Genomic DNA, 21,019 nt, shown 5'->3' on the forward strand with positions numbered 1-21,019 from the left:
GTATGCTTTAGCAAGAGCCAGGAGAGGTTGCCTTTGTCCGCTTAAAATAATTCGCCTTAAATATTGCAACTCACATCGGTGTTTCCAACAGCCAGCTGCACGGCACATGATGCCAAAGAAAATTTATAGTATACCGTTAAAGTTTCAAAAGACAACCCCCCCTTTTAGCCAAGCGTGCAACTTTGTGGAAAGCCATTTTTCCTGAATTCACAGCATTTCTAGCATGGGAAGAATACGACTAATTTATTTCAAGAATAACTCCGAAGTTTGAAACCTCTAGCATGGTAGGCAACTACAATAATACTAAAATATGAAAAACATTTATAAAAAAAATATGTAATACCTACGTGATTTAAAATCAATTTTATTTTGAAGGTTATTTATTTATTAAAATAAGACAACAGCTATAATTACAAAACAAAAAAAACAATATTTACAAATAAACCAAAATTTTAGGTCAATTATAGTGTTTTATATACGCATACCCGTGAAAAACCGCTCCGTGTCGTTCCATTTGTTAAAAATAAAATATATCAGTAATTATTTAAGTAAATATTGTATTTCAAAGCATACTCCATTTTAGTAATTGACATTATGCAATCGGAACGTGTAAAATGTAATACAATTTTAGGCGTCAGTGTAAAAAAAAAACTGCAAAGTGAAAAATCTTTTTAAAAAAACATAAAAGGTAAAAAATTATGTCTTTAATAATTCAATGCCCCTACGTGCTTCTTCAATAAGAATTTATTGTTGGTGATATTTTATTAATTTTGCCATAAAACGTGTCGAGATTTACGAGTAAATGTCAGATAACGTATGTTTATGCCACCGTCACAGAATAAAAACCCTAATTATGAAGCATATTGTTCACCGAAGACATGAAAAATATCACGATCTTACAAGTAGAGCTTGTCATTATCAAGTGGAACAAAATGATTATATCGTTCGAAAGAAATGGCAGGTTCTTAACAACTGACAGTCACGAATGTATGTATGTATATTAAAACTATGGATATACCTGTAAGGTTAATGCATGCATTGCAAAATACGTATATTTATTATTACATTCATGTAGGTATATTAAGAAGAATATTAAGAAGAAAAAAAAATAAAAAAATCTGCTATTATATTTATTATAATATTATAGCTGTTATCGAAATGTTTTTTTTTTGTGTTTGATTTGTTCCGACGCGCGACGTTTATTTATTTATTTTTCATAAAACACGAACAACTGAAGATGGCTCCATTTTTTCAAACAACACATAGTTTACCCTGAAGATGGCTGCTGCAATAACAGCCGAAACGTCGGAACAAATCCAACACACGCGGTATCACTCAAAAACTAAACATATTGATAACAATGACCTTAAAAACCTTCGTACCTAGTTATAGCGGTTACTTTCCAAAAATGAGATTAGCTCTTGCGCTATAGTTAATTGATTAAACTATCAATGTCAATAGATTTTTTATGAATATCTTAGAATAGAGGAATATGCAGGTTGCATGTAGATTACTTGGTGGTCAATGAAAATGTAGAAAAAATGACATGATGTAAGAGAACTGAGTACAGTTCCGTCACGCTAGGAGGTGATTGTGGGAGTAACAGACCGTGAAATCTAGGTATGATTGTGAATAAGAGGCACAGACTTGTATAAATATTAGTACCTACGAACTTCATACTATTTGTACAAAAGGTTAAGAGAAACAGTTTTTAGGGATGGAGTAACCAAGTTAAATTATTTATTGAGTTTTACTTTAAGTTGATATTATTTGTTCATTCGTTGGCATTTTTTATTACTATTACACGATTTTGAAAAATGAAAAAAAAAGTGTTTTTTTTAAAATTGAAAACATTGTTAACTTAATCACTATAGAACTACAAACCCGTCAAAATGACATCACGAGCTTGCATAGCGCTATCTCCTACCTCTAAGATAGAATGACAAATGTTTTGTGCGTACATAATTAATAATAACGTTTCTACCTCTCCAATAGAGTGAAAAGTCGTGTTTAGAGAAGGAGTTTTTTTGATATTAATTTTTATTTATGAATAATATTTATATTATCATTTTTTTTTTTTAAATAATAAAAAGTAATGAAGACTACATTGAAAAACTCAAAGGATTTTTTGACAACAACATATCATATGTCGTAATATTATCCACAAACACTACAAAACCTACAACTCAACCAAAATTTGCCGCAATATTAACCGCAATCGGCCTCGTGGTATAATGGTCAGCGCGTTTGCCTACCATGCGAGAGGTCTAGGGTTCGATTTCCGGCATGGTTGTTATAAAGTATTATTTTAAAAGGGTATTTTCACACCAGAATATTTTATAGTCCCTGGACTGGTACCTGAAGTGTAAGACTGATTATTTTACCTTCATGTAACAAAAAAATGATCAAGATGCGCAGCGATTGTTGTCCGAATGCGGTGCCCTATGCACCTTTATGATAAACCGCAAACAATTTTTATAATGTAGAAATAAACAACAAAATCAAAAAAATATGTCTTTCTAAATTGAAAATTGGAATCGTAGGACGAAAAAAGATTTGAGATAACAAGGTTACATTTGATTGGTCAAAAAAAGAGGATTCAAAAGCATTTGATGAGAAAATAAACAAAACATTTTGAAAATAAATAAGTGCAGATGAAATAAAAATTAAAAAACCTTTCAAATAATTCAGACTGGAATGCGGACTTCTAGAAGAACATATTACTAACGGATTTAAAATGCAAAATGAAGGTCTAGAAAATGTATTTGAAAGTAAATACACCATTAAAATCATAAAAGAAATGAAAAACACAGACGACAGCAAAGTAAGAAACACAACTAACTACATCATCGAAACTACAGGAAAATAAAGAAAAATTATCATGTGAAGTGAAAAATAAACATAATTATCATAGGTTAATAATACAGGACGAATTGCAACCCTCTTACACAATTTTATCACTGCCAGAAATATGGCCACAAGGCGCCAAGATGTTTAGAAAAAATAAAGCCACTGTTCGGAAGCAAGATGCATACATTTTGGTAAAATACCCATTTGCAAGAACTGCTGTACGCAAAATAACAAGTTTAATATAAATACTCCACCGCGCATAGAGCCGATTACCAGGACTATGGTTACAGAAAAAAATGTTGATATTAGCAAATGATAAAATGGAACACGACTAAGAAGTAGCGCATAGTTTTTGTTCCTTAAAATATATTAATAAAACATGACAGAATATACAAACATGTATTTAAATATATATATATTCATATTTATTAATGAATGTTTTTATTATTTATGAATTTATAATATGATATATGTATTTACTATGCGTGTATTTATTTTTATTTTTATTTTTAATCTTGAAATAGGGCATACATAAACATATTCACACAGTGTGCTCTATTAAAAACAATGTACAAATATTTTAAATAAAAGTTATTTTTTATTTATTTATTTATTTAACTTTTTGTACATAATGTTATTTGTACATTGGCGGGCTTATTGCCAAATGGCAATTTCTTCCAACCAACCAATAAAATAAAAGTTTTATTTTTATTATTCAAGTTACAGAACATATTCAATAGAAAAAAAAAAGAATAAAAATTTAAAGATATATAAAAATAGAAATAAACGTATTTGTTTATAAATTACCTTAAATCGAAAAAGTTATCTAACACGTATTTATAACACATACATTTTTTGTAATAAAGGATGGATGCATGTATTTGTAGCGTGATTGATAACAAATGAAATATTGATGAACGCACATATAACTCAATAAGTGATACGAATTCAATATATTATATCACTGAAAATAGTTTTGCATTATATCATAAAGAAATAGAAACATGGAAATGTTAAATATAAAATTTTGACGAATTCATAATTTCTATATATTTTTTTAATGATTTACCCGATTGTATAGTCCTATTAGAGACACATTCCGCAGGTGAAATAAATTATCATATACCTGGATACTTTCCATGCTACAGTAACCAAACTCAATAAAAATAGCGGAGTATCAATATTTATATCAACCAATTTTACGTAATTAGAGTAAAAGAAATAAATTATGTCCACATTTTAAACAAAGAAGTGAAAGGAAATAACAAATTTTTAACAAACGTGCTATTTACCATATCCATTTATTAATAATTCCATATTTTGCATTTGAATCAAAAAATATATTAAATTATTTTAAAATGAAAATAAATATTACTTTCGGCGATATGAACTTAAATGTGGCAAACGACGATTCATCAAATGACAAAGATTAACCTCACTCAATATGGCAGCAGAACTTAATTCATTTACTCGAAATTTACAAGGTCATCGGCCCTCATGCTTAGATTACGTGTTAACAAATATTGATGATATACATAGTAGCGTCAGTCATTCACACAACTATTACCGATCATTGCTCGTGCATATTTAAATACACATACAATAACTCAAACATTATTACTTCCAAACAAGATAATTGTTGCAATCCAAAAATAAATGTACACATCGAAATATTAAAAAATACATTAGAAGACAAAAACTGGACAGATTTATACGCAAGTGATAATGTTAATGGGTGTTGCAAAATGTTTGAAGAGACATTATCTAAAATCATCAACAAATCGTCTTCTAATCCTATACATAAAATGAAAAAATCCATGTATAAGCCTATCAAACTGTGGATTTCTCATGATCTAATAGTATTTACAAGACACAAGAAAACGCTTCATAAATTAACTTCTAAAAAACATAATGACGAAAATTTGCACAAACGTTTCAAAAAATATAAACACAAACTCTCTTGTATTATAAATATATAGGAAAGAAAATTATTATAAGCAAAATCTAGAATTGTCGGAAAGTAATAACAAGAATGTATGGAATATAATATCTGAAATAATATACGAAAAAAACATGCAAAAAAAAACAAAATAAAAAAGACAATGTTTAATGGATATTCTAATGAGCACCCGTAAAAAATTGCAAATAGGTATATTTAATAAATATTTTTTAAACGTTGGAAGAAACCTTGCACAAGTTAATCAAAATCAAATAATATAACAGATACAAATTCGTACACTAATACTGAATACGGTAACACTCACATTTTTAAGGACATATGTATATATGAAAAATTATTATTAAAAAAAGTAGAAAGACAATGGTATATAGTAGACTTGGTGGAAGTGGAAGCGGGATTAATAAATATAACAAACATACGTTTCAAAAGCGGTATATTCACTTCCAATTATAAGAAAATTATAATTACTCCGATATTTAACGCATGGAATTTATTTATTTATTATTTCACGTTTAACATAAAACTTTTTTTTCAAATATGAAAACGTCTCTGGGCACAACCCGTGTCGAGGTATTCATTTACATGATTTAATATATTATACATATAGTGTCTCAAAAATATATATAAAATACATATAAAATATGACATATTCACATTTGAATCCACACAGATAAAAGATAGGTATATAAAAGTAAGAGAGAAAAAAAATTCAAAAAGAAAGAAAAAGAAAACAACATTATATTATTAGTACAGCTCACATCTTAACCACTGTGCAGACATTAGGTCAAGTAACAAGCTACTGTCAGCTCCCGGTGGCCCAACATCCGCACAAATGCCAAATATACGAGTATATGACATATATTCATAGATACGTTGTGTGGATACCGAAGAAATAACTAACTATATCCCTATTTCAGTCATTTTAAAAATAGGTATTATATTTGAAAAAGTAGTTTAAAAAATATTTACTGAATTTACAAAACGTAATAAATTGATTCACCTTAACCAATTTGGTTTTATGAAAAATAGAAGCACAAAGGATGCTATTGCAAAATTATCCACATGAATTCATAATTCATTGGACAAATCATTAAGCTGTATTGGGATATTTATTTATTTAAAAAAGCATTTTATAGTGTATCACATAATAAAGTTATGTTAAAATTTAAGTGTTTGGGAATGGATGGTAAAGCCATTGAATGGTTAACAAGTTATCTATTCCAACGACCTAAAATGGTAAAAATAAAAGAAACAAATAGTCAAACGGAGATATCAATGACATATTCTATCAGAATTTAATTGAAAAATTAATATCATATTCCGATGAAACAATTGTTATAGATGAGGCAACTAGCTGGAACTCATTTGACAAAAATATTTTATCTTTAAATACGGAAAAGACAAAAATCACCCCATTCTTTATTAACAGAACAAATTTAGATTCAGTAATAAAAGTAATTATTTACCAAAGCAATTGCAACAAAACTAATTTTAATATAACATGTTTAGTACCTACTAGATACAACATATAAAATTAAATATCTTATACAGACCAAAACGAAAAGACCATATTAGCACAAGCTTTATTACAATATGGTTTTGTTGGGTGGGGTTAAGCATACGCCGATATATAAAACCCTCTTAAAAAAGTAAAAAGATTAATTATCTAAGAAATTCTAAAGAAACTTTTAACATTCAAAACGGAAAATCTAAATAAATTATTTAAAGTTCCTACAGTAGACACTATTTACAAAATGAATTATATTATACTAATTTACAAAGAAGACAAAATAAACAAATTTGAGATGAATAAGTCACTCAAATACCAAAATAATATCAACATTCCTAAATTCTACACAAGTCATGGCCAAAATAGTTTTGTTTTCAAAGGAATCTTAAATTACAATAATCTCTCCAATGAACTAAAAACTAATATATCAGCAAATAAATTCAAAGAAAATTTTAAGAAATTTTTTTAACCCGAGTAAAAACACTTTTACATTTTAATTAGTATTACTGTAATATTATTTTCCGTTTTTCTTTTTATATCGTTTAATTTTCATTTTTTTATCATGTACTCGTATATTCGAAATTGTATAACTTCAAAATACAAATTGAAGAAAACAGTGTAAGTCACTCTCCAAGCACAAGAGCTGGTATCTTTTTTAGAAAGTTACGGCTATAACATTAAAAAATTAGATTGTATAGAAAAAAGACATATATTAATTTTGTAATTATATTAATCGATAAAAAGTATATGTAATAAATTTTATGTGCATTTGATTTTTATTAAAGGTTCCTTAAAATTAGATGTAAGATTCTAAAACACACAATTTTCTACTGTGTGGAGTTCAGGATTTAAAAAAATTAAGATTTGAAAAAAAACAGTTGTCCTGGCTGCGGAATATAAAAGTAGCGCAGGACCGAGATGCTTTTGCTGTAGTGATCGCCAACGTCGGTGTCGGGGGGACCTGACAAGTTTGACCGTTTGATTTGATAAAAAAAAGTTGAAATTAAAATTTATTGAGTCACAACTTTTTTGTACTATTTTGAACAAAACGAATGTCATTCAAATGTCGAAACGACCTGCCTATACAGTTAAACTCCGTTTATCCAAACTCCAGTCATTTGGATTGCCTAGTATCCAGATCGTTATCAGGAAATAATAAAAAAATATATTTTTTTGATTTAACGTACTCGTATAAGGAAGTTTTAAATGTGATTCCAATTCGCTGTATTATTTTCAATGTTGTAAAATCTGGCACTAATTAATCCGGATAGTTGGATATAAAAATACTGAAACAATTTTTTTTTAAATGTCTAAATATAATATAATGGAGGATCCTATACATTTATATACATACTGTATACACGAGAACGTGTCCAAAGGGGAAACTCTTAAGAAAAATGTCTTAATGTTTCCCTGATTGTCTGACATTTGTATTAGAATTACTACTTTACTAATAAATCAAATTAAACTTTATTAATAAACAGGTTTTTTTATGACTTATTTTCAACATTTTCACAGTAACCATTATTGCCAAAGTAAAGAGTTGGTCAGTGCGCCGAATGCGACATTACTTAAGACAAAAAAAAATCTGACGGGCTTGACTCTACCTCAAATGCAAGGCCAAAACCAACGGCAAGGTACCTATGTTTTTCCAAAAAATTGAAAAAAAAATCAAATTTTATTTAAAAAATATCAGTGCACGAAATATGTTTTAGAAAAAACAAATCGTTTAAATCAAAAATTATAAAAAATTTAAATTTTCTGTCTAAATATGTACCAATTCTTATAAAACAGATTTCAGTTTTATAAAATAATTCATAGTGATCTAGCTAATATACTAATTATTATTATTATTTTTATTTTTTTAAATTTGAAATTTATTTATTAACCCTTACGAATTAACGGATTGTTACATAAATTTTAATAAAATAATATATCATTTTTTATTTATGCACTGTTGTTGATAATGACTTTTTTTACGCCTTTTGAAAAGTTTGTCTAAGTCTTTTGTTTAGTTTTGTCTGGTAATTTATTGTATACTTTCAGTGCCTGATTTATTCGTCTTAATTGTCCTTGTCTTGTTTTGGAATGTTGTATGTGATATTGTTATGATATTCTGTACTATAGCTATTTTTATTACAAATTAAACACAACACAGTTGTAATTTTAAATATCGCTACTTTTTTTTAGCTAGTTAAAAAAACAATACATGTAGGTACTAAAGCGTTTTATATTTCAATTTCCATATACAACTAGTAGATTTTTATAAATCAACCGATAGGCGAATTAAAAAAAATATTGTCGTTCAAACATAAAATGTAGAATAGTGAATGTAACATTGTGTATTAAGTGATCATTGAAATTACTTCATAAGCCATTCATACCTATTGGTAAGTAAATACCTAAAATTCCATAAGCCCTTCTATAAAATGTTTTCCACTTCTGCTGTAACTGATTTAACTTTCAAATATTTTTGTGTTGTTTCATGCGTGGGTATACTTATTTTTGAATTAGAAAATGAGATCCTTACGTTTAAACTATGTCTGGTAACTGGACGTTGAATAGTAAGTTATAACGGGATACCTATGTATGTATAGATGCAGATGAGGTAGCCAAAATTGATTTAATGGTAGGCTTGTGGTTTAAGACTACGTACTCATAACAAGCGTGTTACTGAACTATGGAAGTACCTTGCGTACTCAGGTATTTAAAAATATTTCCACAAATATATCGACGAATATTTAATGCAATATACATTTTATTGTATCGACGAATATAAACAAATTGTATGTTTTTTCAGTGTGTATCTTTGTTGAATATATATTATATATATATAAATATGTATAAATAACAGAAAATGATTGTATGTGTGTCCTCGATATACTAAACAACTTCTTGGCCGATTTACGTGCGGTTTTTAGCAAAATAATAGGCTTTGCCAACTCTTAAAATCTTCAATTTGTTTTGTAGAAATAAAGTTAGGAGGGTAAATGTATAATTTATCGACCTACGACAGTTGCGTTCTACAAAAATGCATATACCAAAAATTGAGAGGATGTTATTGTTTCGTTAGTAAAAAAAGTTTGAATTTTTACCAATACCATTAGTTTTTTATGGCGCCCCATCGGATTTTTCTTTTAAATTCCTTATAATTTCTACCCTTTTATATATTTTTAGTAAACTTTTGGTAATGCTAAAATAATGTTCACTTACATTTAATACATTTTAGAAAATCGGATTCCTACATTAAATGCACCCCTGTTAGTAAAAAGAGCAGAGTTCGACATTTACAAAAAAAAATAATTGAAAAAGAATTATTTTGTGTTTTGAAAATAAATCACAAACAAGTATACTAGGAATTTTCTGGAAATACCACATCACTAATGACGAGGTTCTCAGTAGAGTCGAACAAGGGAGGCACCTAATCAAAACCATCTTAGAGAGACGAGACCAATGGATCGGCCATATTGGCTTCCCCTGTTTGACATAAAAGAGGAAATGGCTGAAGAAACAAATCACAGAGGAGGACGCCACGAAGAGGAATGTTGAGCTGAAAAAACTACGGAGAAAAGAGCGCAGTGGAGGATGAGATGCAGGATTTTGCTGCAAACCAATCCCTAGGATTGAGACTGCGAAGAAGATCGTTTGTTGGTAAGTATTCGAGCCGATAAAAGATACAGTTTTGTGTGTGAAATACATAGAATCAAAATATGGCTACTCTCAGGTAAAAATCCTGAAAAAAAAAATCGAGTGAAGATGAGTCCATCGCGAAGTGCAACGGTTTGCGCGTTTGCCAGCCATGCTTGAGGTTTTAGGTAAGATTTCTTGCTGAATGGATTTAACATATTAATTTTAAAAGTGGTTCTTTCTACACTGTAATATTTTATTGTTTCTGGACTGTTACCTGAAGCGTAAAATTGATCATTTGCCTTCCAAGTAACAAAAATGATCAAGATATGCACCACTGGGTGCGGATAGGGAAATGATGATAATGGTATTTATTTATCATAGTGCAGTGTACACAAAAAGATGTATGATTTATTTTTGGTAGTTCTAAAATATTGGTTTTAGCTTTAAACCTCGGTTGTAGGTACATTTGGTAAAAATATAAAATGCTCGAGTAAACAAAGTCTGTAGGTATGAACTGTATAAACAAGATAATCTTTATTGTTATGCTTGCAATTTTAATTGCCTAAGTAACGTCTTAAGAGGTTTTAGCACACAATAAGATGCTAACAATAAACGAAAATAATGAAATGCGAACTAGGTTGTGCTCGTTCAGTACCCATATTATGTACAAAGTTAATCTCAGAATTTTATGGCCGAAAAAGCAAATTCAACAAACTGTTTTTTGAACTTATATGTATTAAACAACAATATTTACCATAAAAAACAAAATATACATTTAAAAGCTATTTTCACACTATCAGCATAATCCTCTTTCTGCACCTAGTGGTGCATATGGCACTGCATTTTTAAGCCACATGTAGCTTAAAGTCTGTTCATTATTACAAGAATTTCCAAATAAACAAACCTGCTGCGTGATATCCGAGATAGAATAATCTATTTTACACATATTATCTTAATTTAAACGGCACGGTAAAAATAGAGCGGATTGACATAATTTAAATTCGTTTGTACTTATTTAAATTTGTTAATTTTTATGATTTTTTGTTTTTTCTTATAAAACTTAGAAAATCAAGTTGAGGTAGACGACGACCACGGGACCACAACCCAATAATTTTATAAAAATAAAAATATATCAATTTTAAACTACATATTTCAGCTACTTTATTTAATTATAATCAATTGTTATCTTCAGCAAATCTTTTTAAACATTCCGATAGAAGAATCCTATTTGACCTAATATTACTTTATAAAGTGATCAATTCATTAATTGAATGTCCAGATTTGCTGGAGTTGGTGTGTTTCCGTGTACCTGGTCGACATACCCGCCACAGATCTCCTTTTTGTTCTGCAAGTTCTAGGACCAACTATCACATGCACTCGCCTATCCCTAGGCTCCACGATATGGTAATCAGTATGAAGAAAAGGCTGATATATTTGGTTCTGCACTTGATAGTTATAAAACGAGCCTGATTTCTTTTTCTCTTGCAATATAATTATTACACTTTTCTTTATATTTAAAAATGTTTTCCTTTTTCATATTTATGTTTTTATTTTATTAATATTTTTGGTTGCGTATGTGTATTTACCTATTTGTTACTATTGCTATAGTATGCAATTTTATCATTTTTTGTTATGTATTTATAAATGTTTTTTTTTCCATATTTATGTTAAATATATGTGAAAGGCAATTTAGGCTGTTTATGTAAAATAAATAAAAAAAAAAAAAACATGTTTTAAATTTAGCGAGAACTCTCAGGTAAATCCTGCAAAAGGAAATCGATTGGAGATTAGTCGGTCTTTTGATATGTTGGTTATTGCGTTTACCAGGCATTAAATAAACAAATTAATATTTTTTAAACAATAAATATCGATCCACCGTTTTGTTTATCATGCCGGGTAGATTTTGGCCGTGGTGTGAATTGGGCCAATCATGCGATATCACGCAGTAGGCTCGTGGTTTGCACGCGCACAGCAGTCCAGTCTCCGGAATATGCGGTAGTTCGATCATCTGTTACATGACGGTAAAGTGACTAGTTCTGTGCTACGGGCGCCAGTCCGAGAAAATTAAATATTGTAATTAAAACAAACTTTTCAATCAATATTTCACGTCCACTCCGCCAGGATTCGAACCGAAGACCTCAAGAATGATCGGAGAAATTACCAACCACTACACGAGGTAGACTTATCTTCACTCAATTTTCTTAATCAGGATTTTTATCTGAAGATAGCCATTGAGTCGAAAACACTTGTCTTGGGTCATATTTTAAAAACAGAACTGTATTCTTCGTTCGCGTGGTAACAGTAAATTTTTATATACCAATATTATATCGTAGTTTCTGGACTTCTACCTAAAGAGTTAATATTTTATACGGCGCTGAAGACAAAATCGCTAGTCATCAAAAAAAAAATATTGCAACAGAGAGGGAAAACATTTTTCAGAAGGGGATATGGAAGTCTAGGTATTTACAGGGCTTATGGCGTGTCGTTGGCTGGTTTAAGTGGCAGCTTCACACACTGCGTAGCATTCAGCATTCTGTCTATGTTTAAACATCCACATTTCCTCAACTCTTCCATCTGTTGATTTTTGTGGCGATTGCCTATTATTGGTTCAGCCGGATGAACCTTACCCACGTGATAAAGGTTCTAGCTCTTTTAGTTAACAAAAGTGAACATATGTAAGAGTTTACTAAATGTGGATGTTTAAACATAGGCAGAATTATGAATATTACAAAGTGGTCACTTAATCCAGCAAATGAAAGGTCATTAGCCCTGGAAATGCCTACACTTTCATATTATCTTCTCATAAATGTTCTTCCCTCGTTGTTGCAATAAATTTAGATCTAAATAACTCCCTAGGAAGAAAATTCAGCCTGTTTCTAACACTTGCACATGCCCAAACATTGTTGACCAAAAAAAATTATTAAAAAACATGGTCTAGTTTTAAAAATCGCTTCGGGGCCGAAGAGGTTACAACGTTTTTATAGGGACCATCGAATCGGTGTATGAAAGCGATGATAAAAATAGTGTAGCCTACCTTTGGTCTTTTCCAAACAAATTGGAAGGGCGGAGTTTGGTGATAGAAGACGGAGGCCTGAGTGGCGGGGAAGTCTGGGTCCTCCCACAGCTCTCCGCGCTTCAAGCAGGAGCGCTGGATGCGCTCGAAGTCAGTCATCGCGCATGACCTGCAACAAACATGACAATAAATAACTGACAATGTTTAGTTTTTTAAATTTTCGTAGACACGAACTGGATTCGACCCCCTAGAGATATTAAAATACTACATCAATCAATCAGATGAATCTCACCCACATCAATAAAGGTTTCAGCTCCTTAACTCCACAAACATCAACCGATGGAAGAATTGGAGGAATATAGATATTTAAATATTCACCATTAGAAACTATTAAAAAAAATATCTTAAAAATAATGCTTCACAAAAATTGCACTTTTACCTCTTTCTAATTGTTTCAAGAAACTAATCTTTTAGATATAAGACAAATATATTGTTTAAAATATATATTTAAACACCAAAATGTACTGACAAGTAATTCAAATAGATCAAGTCAAAGAAGGAATTGAGTGTTAGAAATACCACATTGTAAAACAAGGCTTGCACAGAGACATGCATACTTTATGGGCCAAAAAATGTTAATTCTTTTTTTAACGATAATATTTCATTGATCCCAAACTTTAAAAGTTTTCCTTCTTTTAAAAAACACGCACTATCATGGATTTAAACTAAAGATATTAACTCTTTTTTTCTATGATATATTTTGTTGTCCTTAAATAATAGGGAATATTTTTATGTTTTTTTTAATATGTTTTATTTTCTTTTTTAATTACTATAAAATAAAACAGTACCTTATTATCTTTTACAGATTTTTTTTCTCTTTCTTATATTACACAAAAATATTATACCTGTCTTTTTATCATAGGAGCAGAAATTCATAAACATTTCTTGCATACTCACAAAAAGGTAATGCCTTTGTGGGATTTTTTGTTTACTATTTTTACTGTCAATATGTATTTCACAGCTATGTAATTATCCTTTATTTTTTAAAAACTCTGTTTTACCTCTTATGTATATTGTAAAAAAACAAAAAAATAACAATAAAAATAAATAAAGGAAGAATGGTGAATCTTACAGTCAGTAAAAAAAGTGGGTATAAACATGAACAAGCCAGTAATAATGGCATTATCAAATGAATAGCTCTTTAATCTCAAAATCTTTACGCTGATATTACAAAGTGCAATAAACCGCAAAATTAAACATAGAAAAATTGTCTTAGCGTTTAAACCTTATAATTTTTAAAAAAATAGTCTGAAGAACCATGTTTTATCAATAAAAATAGTGATTTGTATTTAAATACTTTCTTCGTCATAACATTTAGACATTTACTTTTTTTAGAATAGACATTTACTTTTTTTTTAAAATACGTAATTAAATTTAAAAGAAAACGTTTCCCATTAAACAACTAATTATAATATACAAGAAACAAAGTGTCGTTATTAATTTATCAATATTATAACAAATAACCACAAATTCAGTGCTTCAAATATAAATTTTATAGTTATTAAAAAAAATGCATATAAAAGTTTGCGTTCAAAAAAGTTATTTTATCGTTTTGTATGGTTGACGCTATAATTAGCTCAAAAAGATTGTGTTATTTTAATATTATTTTACAACTTTACGTTTTATTTTTATAATTAATTATTTTACATGTATTTTTACTTTAAAAAAATCTGAATTGTAAATAAAATTATCTAAATTTATTTAAGTTTACTATCTATCTATCAACTACTAGAGTTCATTCAATATCTCCCAAATAAAAAAAAATCATAATTAATGCATGTACTTAACAGTAAAGTTAATAACCTTTTTTTATATTTCTCCGTAAGTGTAGGAAGAGAGGATTGGACGTCAAATAAAAAAAACAAAGGAATTACTTTCTACACGTGTACTCGTAGGTACCTATTCTTATGTTGCCCATTATTCAAACTTTTGACATTCAAGTATCCATTGAACTTGATCATGCCATGTATTTTTGACCTTCTTCTGCTTCGATTACGGTATAAAGTAATAATAATATGCTATCTAAAGACACATTCGTAATATAGCAACCATATTTTGTCACTTGAAAATTCGGAAAGATTCATCCAAATGATTTGTTAAGTATACCGAAACTACTTTTAAATTTAGAATGTACATACGTATATGATTCATGCAACTTGTTAAATTCATCTGGTGTTCCTTTATAAACATGTACACCATTTATTTATTTATTAAAACACTTTATATACATATACAATTTACATACGTATGAATAAAGACGGGCATATTGTCTTAAGGCAATTTCTTCCTACCCACCCAAACCGTTCAATTTGAGAAGATCAGTGGTATATGAACATATGTTGGTTCATTAATAATTTCATTAAAAAACAGATTATTTATATTGTTAAAGAATGAAAAATTGACTAAATATCTACACGTTACTATGAAGAGAGAAAGGGGTAAAGAGGAAAGGAAAGAGGGAGGAAAAGGGAATAACTAAAATATTCAGGAAGTGATTTTTTTTATATAAGATTTGAATGTAAATAAAGAAGGCTCGTCTTTGACATTAGTGGGTAGATTATTCTACCATTGAGCAGCTACTACTGTGAACGAGGAGGCAAAAACTGAAGCAATGAATGGGTATTGAAAGGGTTCTTTAGTTAGTAGAACGAAGAGTTAGCCTATGCTGTGATAGAGGTTGGAAGAGCTCTCTCAGATAAACAGGCGAATTGGGATTATTTTTGATTGGTCGAATTTGCATTATAATGTGAAGTACCCACCTATTAATTATAAATACATACATGAAGAATGAAATAAATTCACATAATGATATTTACTTTAATGTTGTTTTATCAGATTTTTAAAATTTATTTAATAACGTACAAATTTGCATGCACAATGTCATCATAATATGATTAAAATCTAGGAGTATTAGTCAATTTGGCAGAATATTTGTGAATTCTCTACCTATTTACTTTTTACGTGTAGATTTTTAGCAGTGCACAGTTGCATTGTATTGTCGATGCGACGCCTTTACTAATGAAACGACCGATTTATTAAAATGAATTCATGTCAAAATTAAACCAAATGCATTTGTCTGTAGTCGCTGTCGGTTTAAAATACTCGTATTTAGGTTAATAAGAAAAACATGATTTAGTATGGAAATGTGTTGCATTCCCATAAAGTCCGATATAAAACTCACAGTAACATTTATGGAAGTATTTCAAATGAAATGGTTTGATGCGCACCGCAGTTGTAGGGCAGTTTCCACAACAGCATAAACAAAGAGGCGCGCGCCTCGGAATTAGAAAACGCCATGCCGCAGTCATAGCCTACTTTCATTTCTTAGGCGGTCTGTTGTCGGCTGTGAAGTACCTTGGGCGACTTCATAATATTCTTCACGTGGCTCTTTCTCTTTCCGCTCCCCGCCTATCTCTCACTTCCTCGTAAATCATAGCCGCGACCCGCTGTTGGATATGTCCGTTAGGACTAGTGAGAAAATGCGTAAATATAAGGAAGCGCGAACACGCGCCTGCGATAGTGTGTCTGCATGCACGCAGCGAATAGCTCGCGGGTTATTCAACACGTTGAAATTATTTATGCAAGAATGTAAAACTCGATCAAAAATTGGAGAACCAATAGCTCAGGTGGTGTTTCCATATGTGGCCGACGTGATGGTGTGGATTACTCGACTCGGATTTGTTCCACAATTTACGAAGTTTATCAATCATCTGGCAACCGTGAGATGTATGAACCGTTATAACCTGTTGAATGGTAAAATTGCGTTTAAGAACAGTTTTTGCACTTGCCGTAGTTCGTTTACAGGAATTATACCCACTAGGAATACCTGTATGGCTTTCGGAATGGGTTAATGTAATGTAGGTTAAAATTAAACTCTCCTCAATGTGGTGTCAAAAGCTTTTATGATTTGTTATTTTTCGTATATTTACAACCGTATAATATACAAATATTTACTAATTAACCAATTACTCGAATACCTAAAACCAATATTGACGTGACAATGTGTATTTTCTACACTAATAATATTGTCATTCGACCTCGTTTTAAATCATATAAAATATCTAAATAGACACAATAAACATTTCTTTATAAGTGTTTTATTTCCATTAAATTAGCGGGTAAATTTAATTGAATTCTTCTAAGTAAAGCACGTATTAGGAACATAATTATTTATTAAAAGCAGTTCAATTAATTTGTTTGCGTTTTCATTGCAATACCCACTTGTTGTACGTGTGGTGGAGTTTAACCAACAAGCATGGATAGTAAAACAAGAAAAACACAAATTACACGCAAATGTGTTCAGCATAATATCAAAACAGATTAAAAATATTTTTTACGACTAAAATGCAAATTTATGAAAACCTTCTTTTAATGTATTGATTCCCTGGTATTGAACTTCTTTGAGAAGATATTAAACATGGCTCGGATGGTACAGGGCGGTACTGTATAATCTAATAGTTATAACTACCCTGTCACGAACATAATTTCCCAAACAAACAATCTTTATTAATACTGTTGTCATTTTTTTGATGAACTTCGTAAACCGATAAACGTAAATTCCATTGGCGTACCCAGGTAATTTGCATAATTTGATTTTAGTTTTATGATATTTGATTTATAGGGAGAAAGCGTCGAAAGTGTCGAAGATTTGTAGAACTATATTTGAATCTTAGAATTGTGACAAGTTATGTTGAGAAACGTTGAATACATACAAAATATATTCAATTGGTTTATTTTATGGACAACGGAAGATATTATAAAGCGTCCAATTAAAATGTTAATTATAATTGATTAGAATATTCAGTTTTACTGCTACAATCCGCAGAAAAGTGTATTTAAACGTTTCTGAGAGCCGACATTAATTAATGTTAAATTACCAACTAATATTCTGAATTATTATATATATTGCATTATCCAATATGTATTAATTGATAAATTTTAGGAGAAAAACTATATAAAAATAACAGAACAACGAAAAATACACTGCATTTTTGTGAGGTTCGATCTCCGAATAGGTTAAAACTAAAATATTAAGTCCAACTGCAGTACCTACTGATAAAACTGGTACCTGAATTAGAAAGTTCAGTGGTTTTGTTGTATATTTTTTATTTGTTAAAGACTACCAAACTAAGGATTAAAAAAACAAAAATATTTTGTAAAAAAAGAAAAAGATTTCTTATAGTTTTGTAACTTTGAAATTACTCCGCACGTGACGTCACAAGTTCTCATCGGAGAGTTTTGTTGGTTGGTGAGTTGGCTTTCCGGAAACCGGAAATCTATCACAACACTGTCATCAGTTTTTCCGAGTAAACTTCTGACGTAGTTCAAAGCAGTTCCGTTTCATTAAAATCATTTTTATTAATTGTGTAATACGTTTTCGAGACACTTCGCCGTACAATTAAATTCTCTAATTTTTACCGCTTTAATGAAAATATTTTTTGTATCCAATTTCCAGTAGCACTAAATTTTCTTATTTTTTTACTGGAATTGAAATACTTTTAAGTTGTGCCTACTTAAATGATGAAAATACGCCGAAATCAGTGTACTTGTATTAATGCAATTGATTCTTACATTAGGTAATATCTGTGGGCTTGTAAGAATTCTAGCTCAAATTAAATCTTTTGAGTAAGTGTTTGAGAAGAATATTGGGTATAAGCGTGGGTATAATAATATGTGGATATGTGTATGTACATACATATGCATAGTATACACATATATGTGTAAATTAGTAATTTTGTAATAAAATTTATTTGTTTTGTTCTTTCTTTAAAATATTTTTTTTTTTAAAATAATAAAAAAGCTGGATAGATTTCATTACCAACATTAAAATCCGAGAACGGACGAATCAGCTTCCTATAACCAGCGTTTTGGGGGTGCGGCGATGGTCCTGTCATGGACACGCGCTGCGCACGCCTCGGGAGAGCCCTAACCCAAGTTGCCCTTTTTTCACACGTGCGGGTTCCCACCCCGCTGCTCTGGAAGGGCATCGATGACGGACTTTCGGCTTTATTCTGGGACTTAAGACACGTGGGATTGACGTGGGAGGAGGCGAGGCGGTAATGTCTGCTGGTTAGGAGCGGATTTGGAAGTGGAAGTAAGTAAGAAGGTTTAGTGTTAAGTTAACCGTGACCGGCTGAAGTTTCGGTTTTGGCCAGTTTCGACCAATAAAATGAGTTCGGTCGCGGTTCGGATTTCGGCCAAAACTGGCTGTGACTTTAGCTCGACAGAAACCTGCTGTCGGGATGTGTCGGATTACGTTCGGCAGTACTCGGGTGTATCTTACGGCTCGTGACTCGACCTTCTGACCATTGAAATTTTATTTGCTCCGGCTTACTACTATTTATTTTTTTAAAAGAAAGAGAAATACTTGTGAGTCCACAATACTACCACAAGACCACAACCCGGTTTAAAATAAAAAATATTATATGCATTCCATCACCATCATCATTCCTTTTCCGCATATAATGGTGCATAGGGCACTGCATTGGTACACCAATCGCAGTGTTTCTTGATATTTTTTGTTACATGAAGGTAAAATAATCACTCTTACGTTTCAGGTACCAGTCCTGGGACTATGAAATATTTTAGTGTGAAAACACCCTTTCAAATAAATATTTCATATTCACCATGCCGGGAATCGAATTCAAGACCTATTGCATGGTAGATAAACGCGCTGACCACGGGGCCGACATTCGTGAACTCGTATAAAGATGTAGTTACGATGTATAAAGATGTAGCGTACGAAGATGTAGCTAATGTGTTTTCGGTTACCAGGCAGACCCCTCGGACATCGGTAGTCGGTTCCATCTTGCGAACAATAATATAATATGTGAAAAAAGTGCTTTATTTATTTGGTTCTTTATTGTTTACTTGTTATTATGAACACTTGACTAACAAACTACTCTGCTAATGTATGTTTTTTTATTTGAATCATTGTCGTTAACTATCAAATTATTTCAAACTTAAAATTCATAAATAGGGTTTAGGATTCCAACCGTCTATGCGCTCTGTAGCTGCAGAATATGTTACAATCCAGCTCTTAATTGTAAACGATTTTGAAAAAATAATCAGAAAAACCAAAATTCAATTTTTCAAATAATGTAAGGCTAAGTTTCATACCGTCCATGCGCTCTGTAGCTGCAAGACATGATATAATCCAGCTTCTATCTGTTATTAACTTAAATAATAATTTGAAACGAGGAACTTGAATCTCAACCGTCAATGCGCTATGTAGCTGCAAGACGTGTTGGGATATTTATTGTACAGTAGAGTGGGCCGATGATGTATGAGGTTTTTTTATTTTTTTAGACATCAAAGTGAAAGGTGTCTAAAAAGTTGCATTTTGGATCACATTGAACGTAAAAATTATTTAAAAAAATATTCCATACTACTTTTGGCCCCCAACCGAGGTTTGAAGTATATCACTGTCTAAACATTTTGTTATTTATTTTTATTGATCAAATTATTTTGTGTTAGTAAAGAAATAACTTAATCACATTACAAATTCGAACGCGCTTTAAAACTACCGAAATGGAAAAAGTTTACACTCCGCGGAACTAATTCCGTCGAGCGCCTGGCTAATATTGACGAAAACAATGGCCTATTAAAACAATGCTACCCATTTATTACAAAACAAAGTGCAACTCACGACCTTAGATGCTTATTTAATAAGATTTATTGCACATTATAACATTTAATTAAACTGATTTTCTTACTTAAATACGAAATGACAGCCGGTTTACTTAAAAAAATCGACTTTTTCGAAAACTTCAAGCTCTGGTTGAGGGCCAAAAGTAGTATCGAATATTTTTTTGGATATTTTTTGCATTCTGAGTAATTCAATAGGCAACTTTTAAGACCCCTTTCATTTCAAAATTCGGAAAAAAAAATATCGGCCCACCCTATTGTACAGCGCCCTTGAGGTGATTTTAACAAAAACGAGGCGATGTAAATTATCAAAAATAATAATTAAAAATAACACAATTATATATATTGG

The 21,019-nt window shown here is 30.5% G+C and overlaps 1 protein-coding gene across 1 annotated transcript in view; it reads right to left on the bottom strand.

Moving 5' to 3' along the window:
- The window catches only part of CalpC (calpain C), a 107,372-nt gene that overhangs the window by 77,273 nt on the left and 9,080 nt on the right, over nucleotides 1-21,019 (bottom strand). Inside the window, exon 2 of the mRNA XM_088236484.1 lies at nucleotides 12,985-13,132. Coding sequence (XP_088092610.1) covers nucleotides 12,985-13,122 — 138 coding nt within the window. The 5' untranslated portion in view covers nucleotides 13,123-13,132. The remainder of the gene's footprint in view (nucleotides 1-12,984; nucleotides 13,133-21,019) is intronic.

This window comes from Micrasema longulum, unplaced genomic scaffold (assembly GCF_059751315.1).
Source record: "Micrasema longulum isolate JH-2025_06_02 unplaced genomic scaffold, ASM5975131v1 h1tg000097l, whole genome shotgun sequence".
NCBI classification, from domain to species: domain Eukaryota; kingdom Metazoa; phylum Arthropoda; class Insecta; order Trichoptera; family Brachycentridae; genus Micrasema; species Micrasema longulum.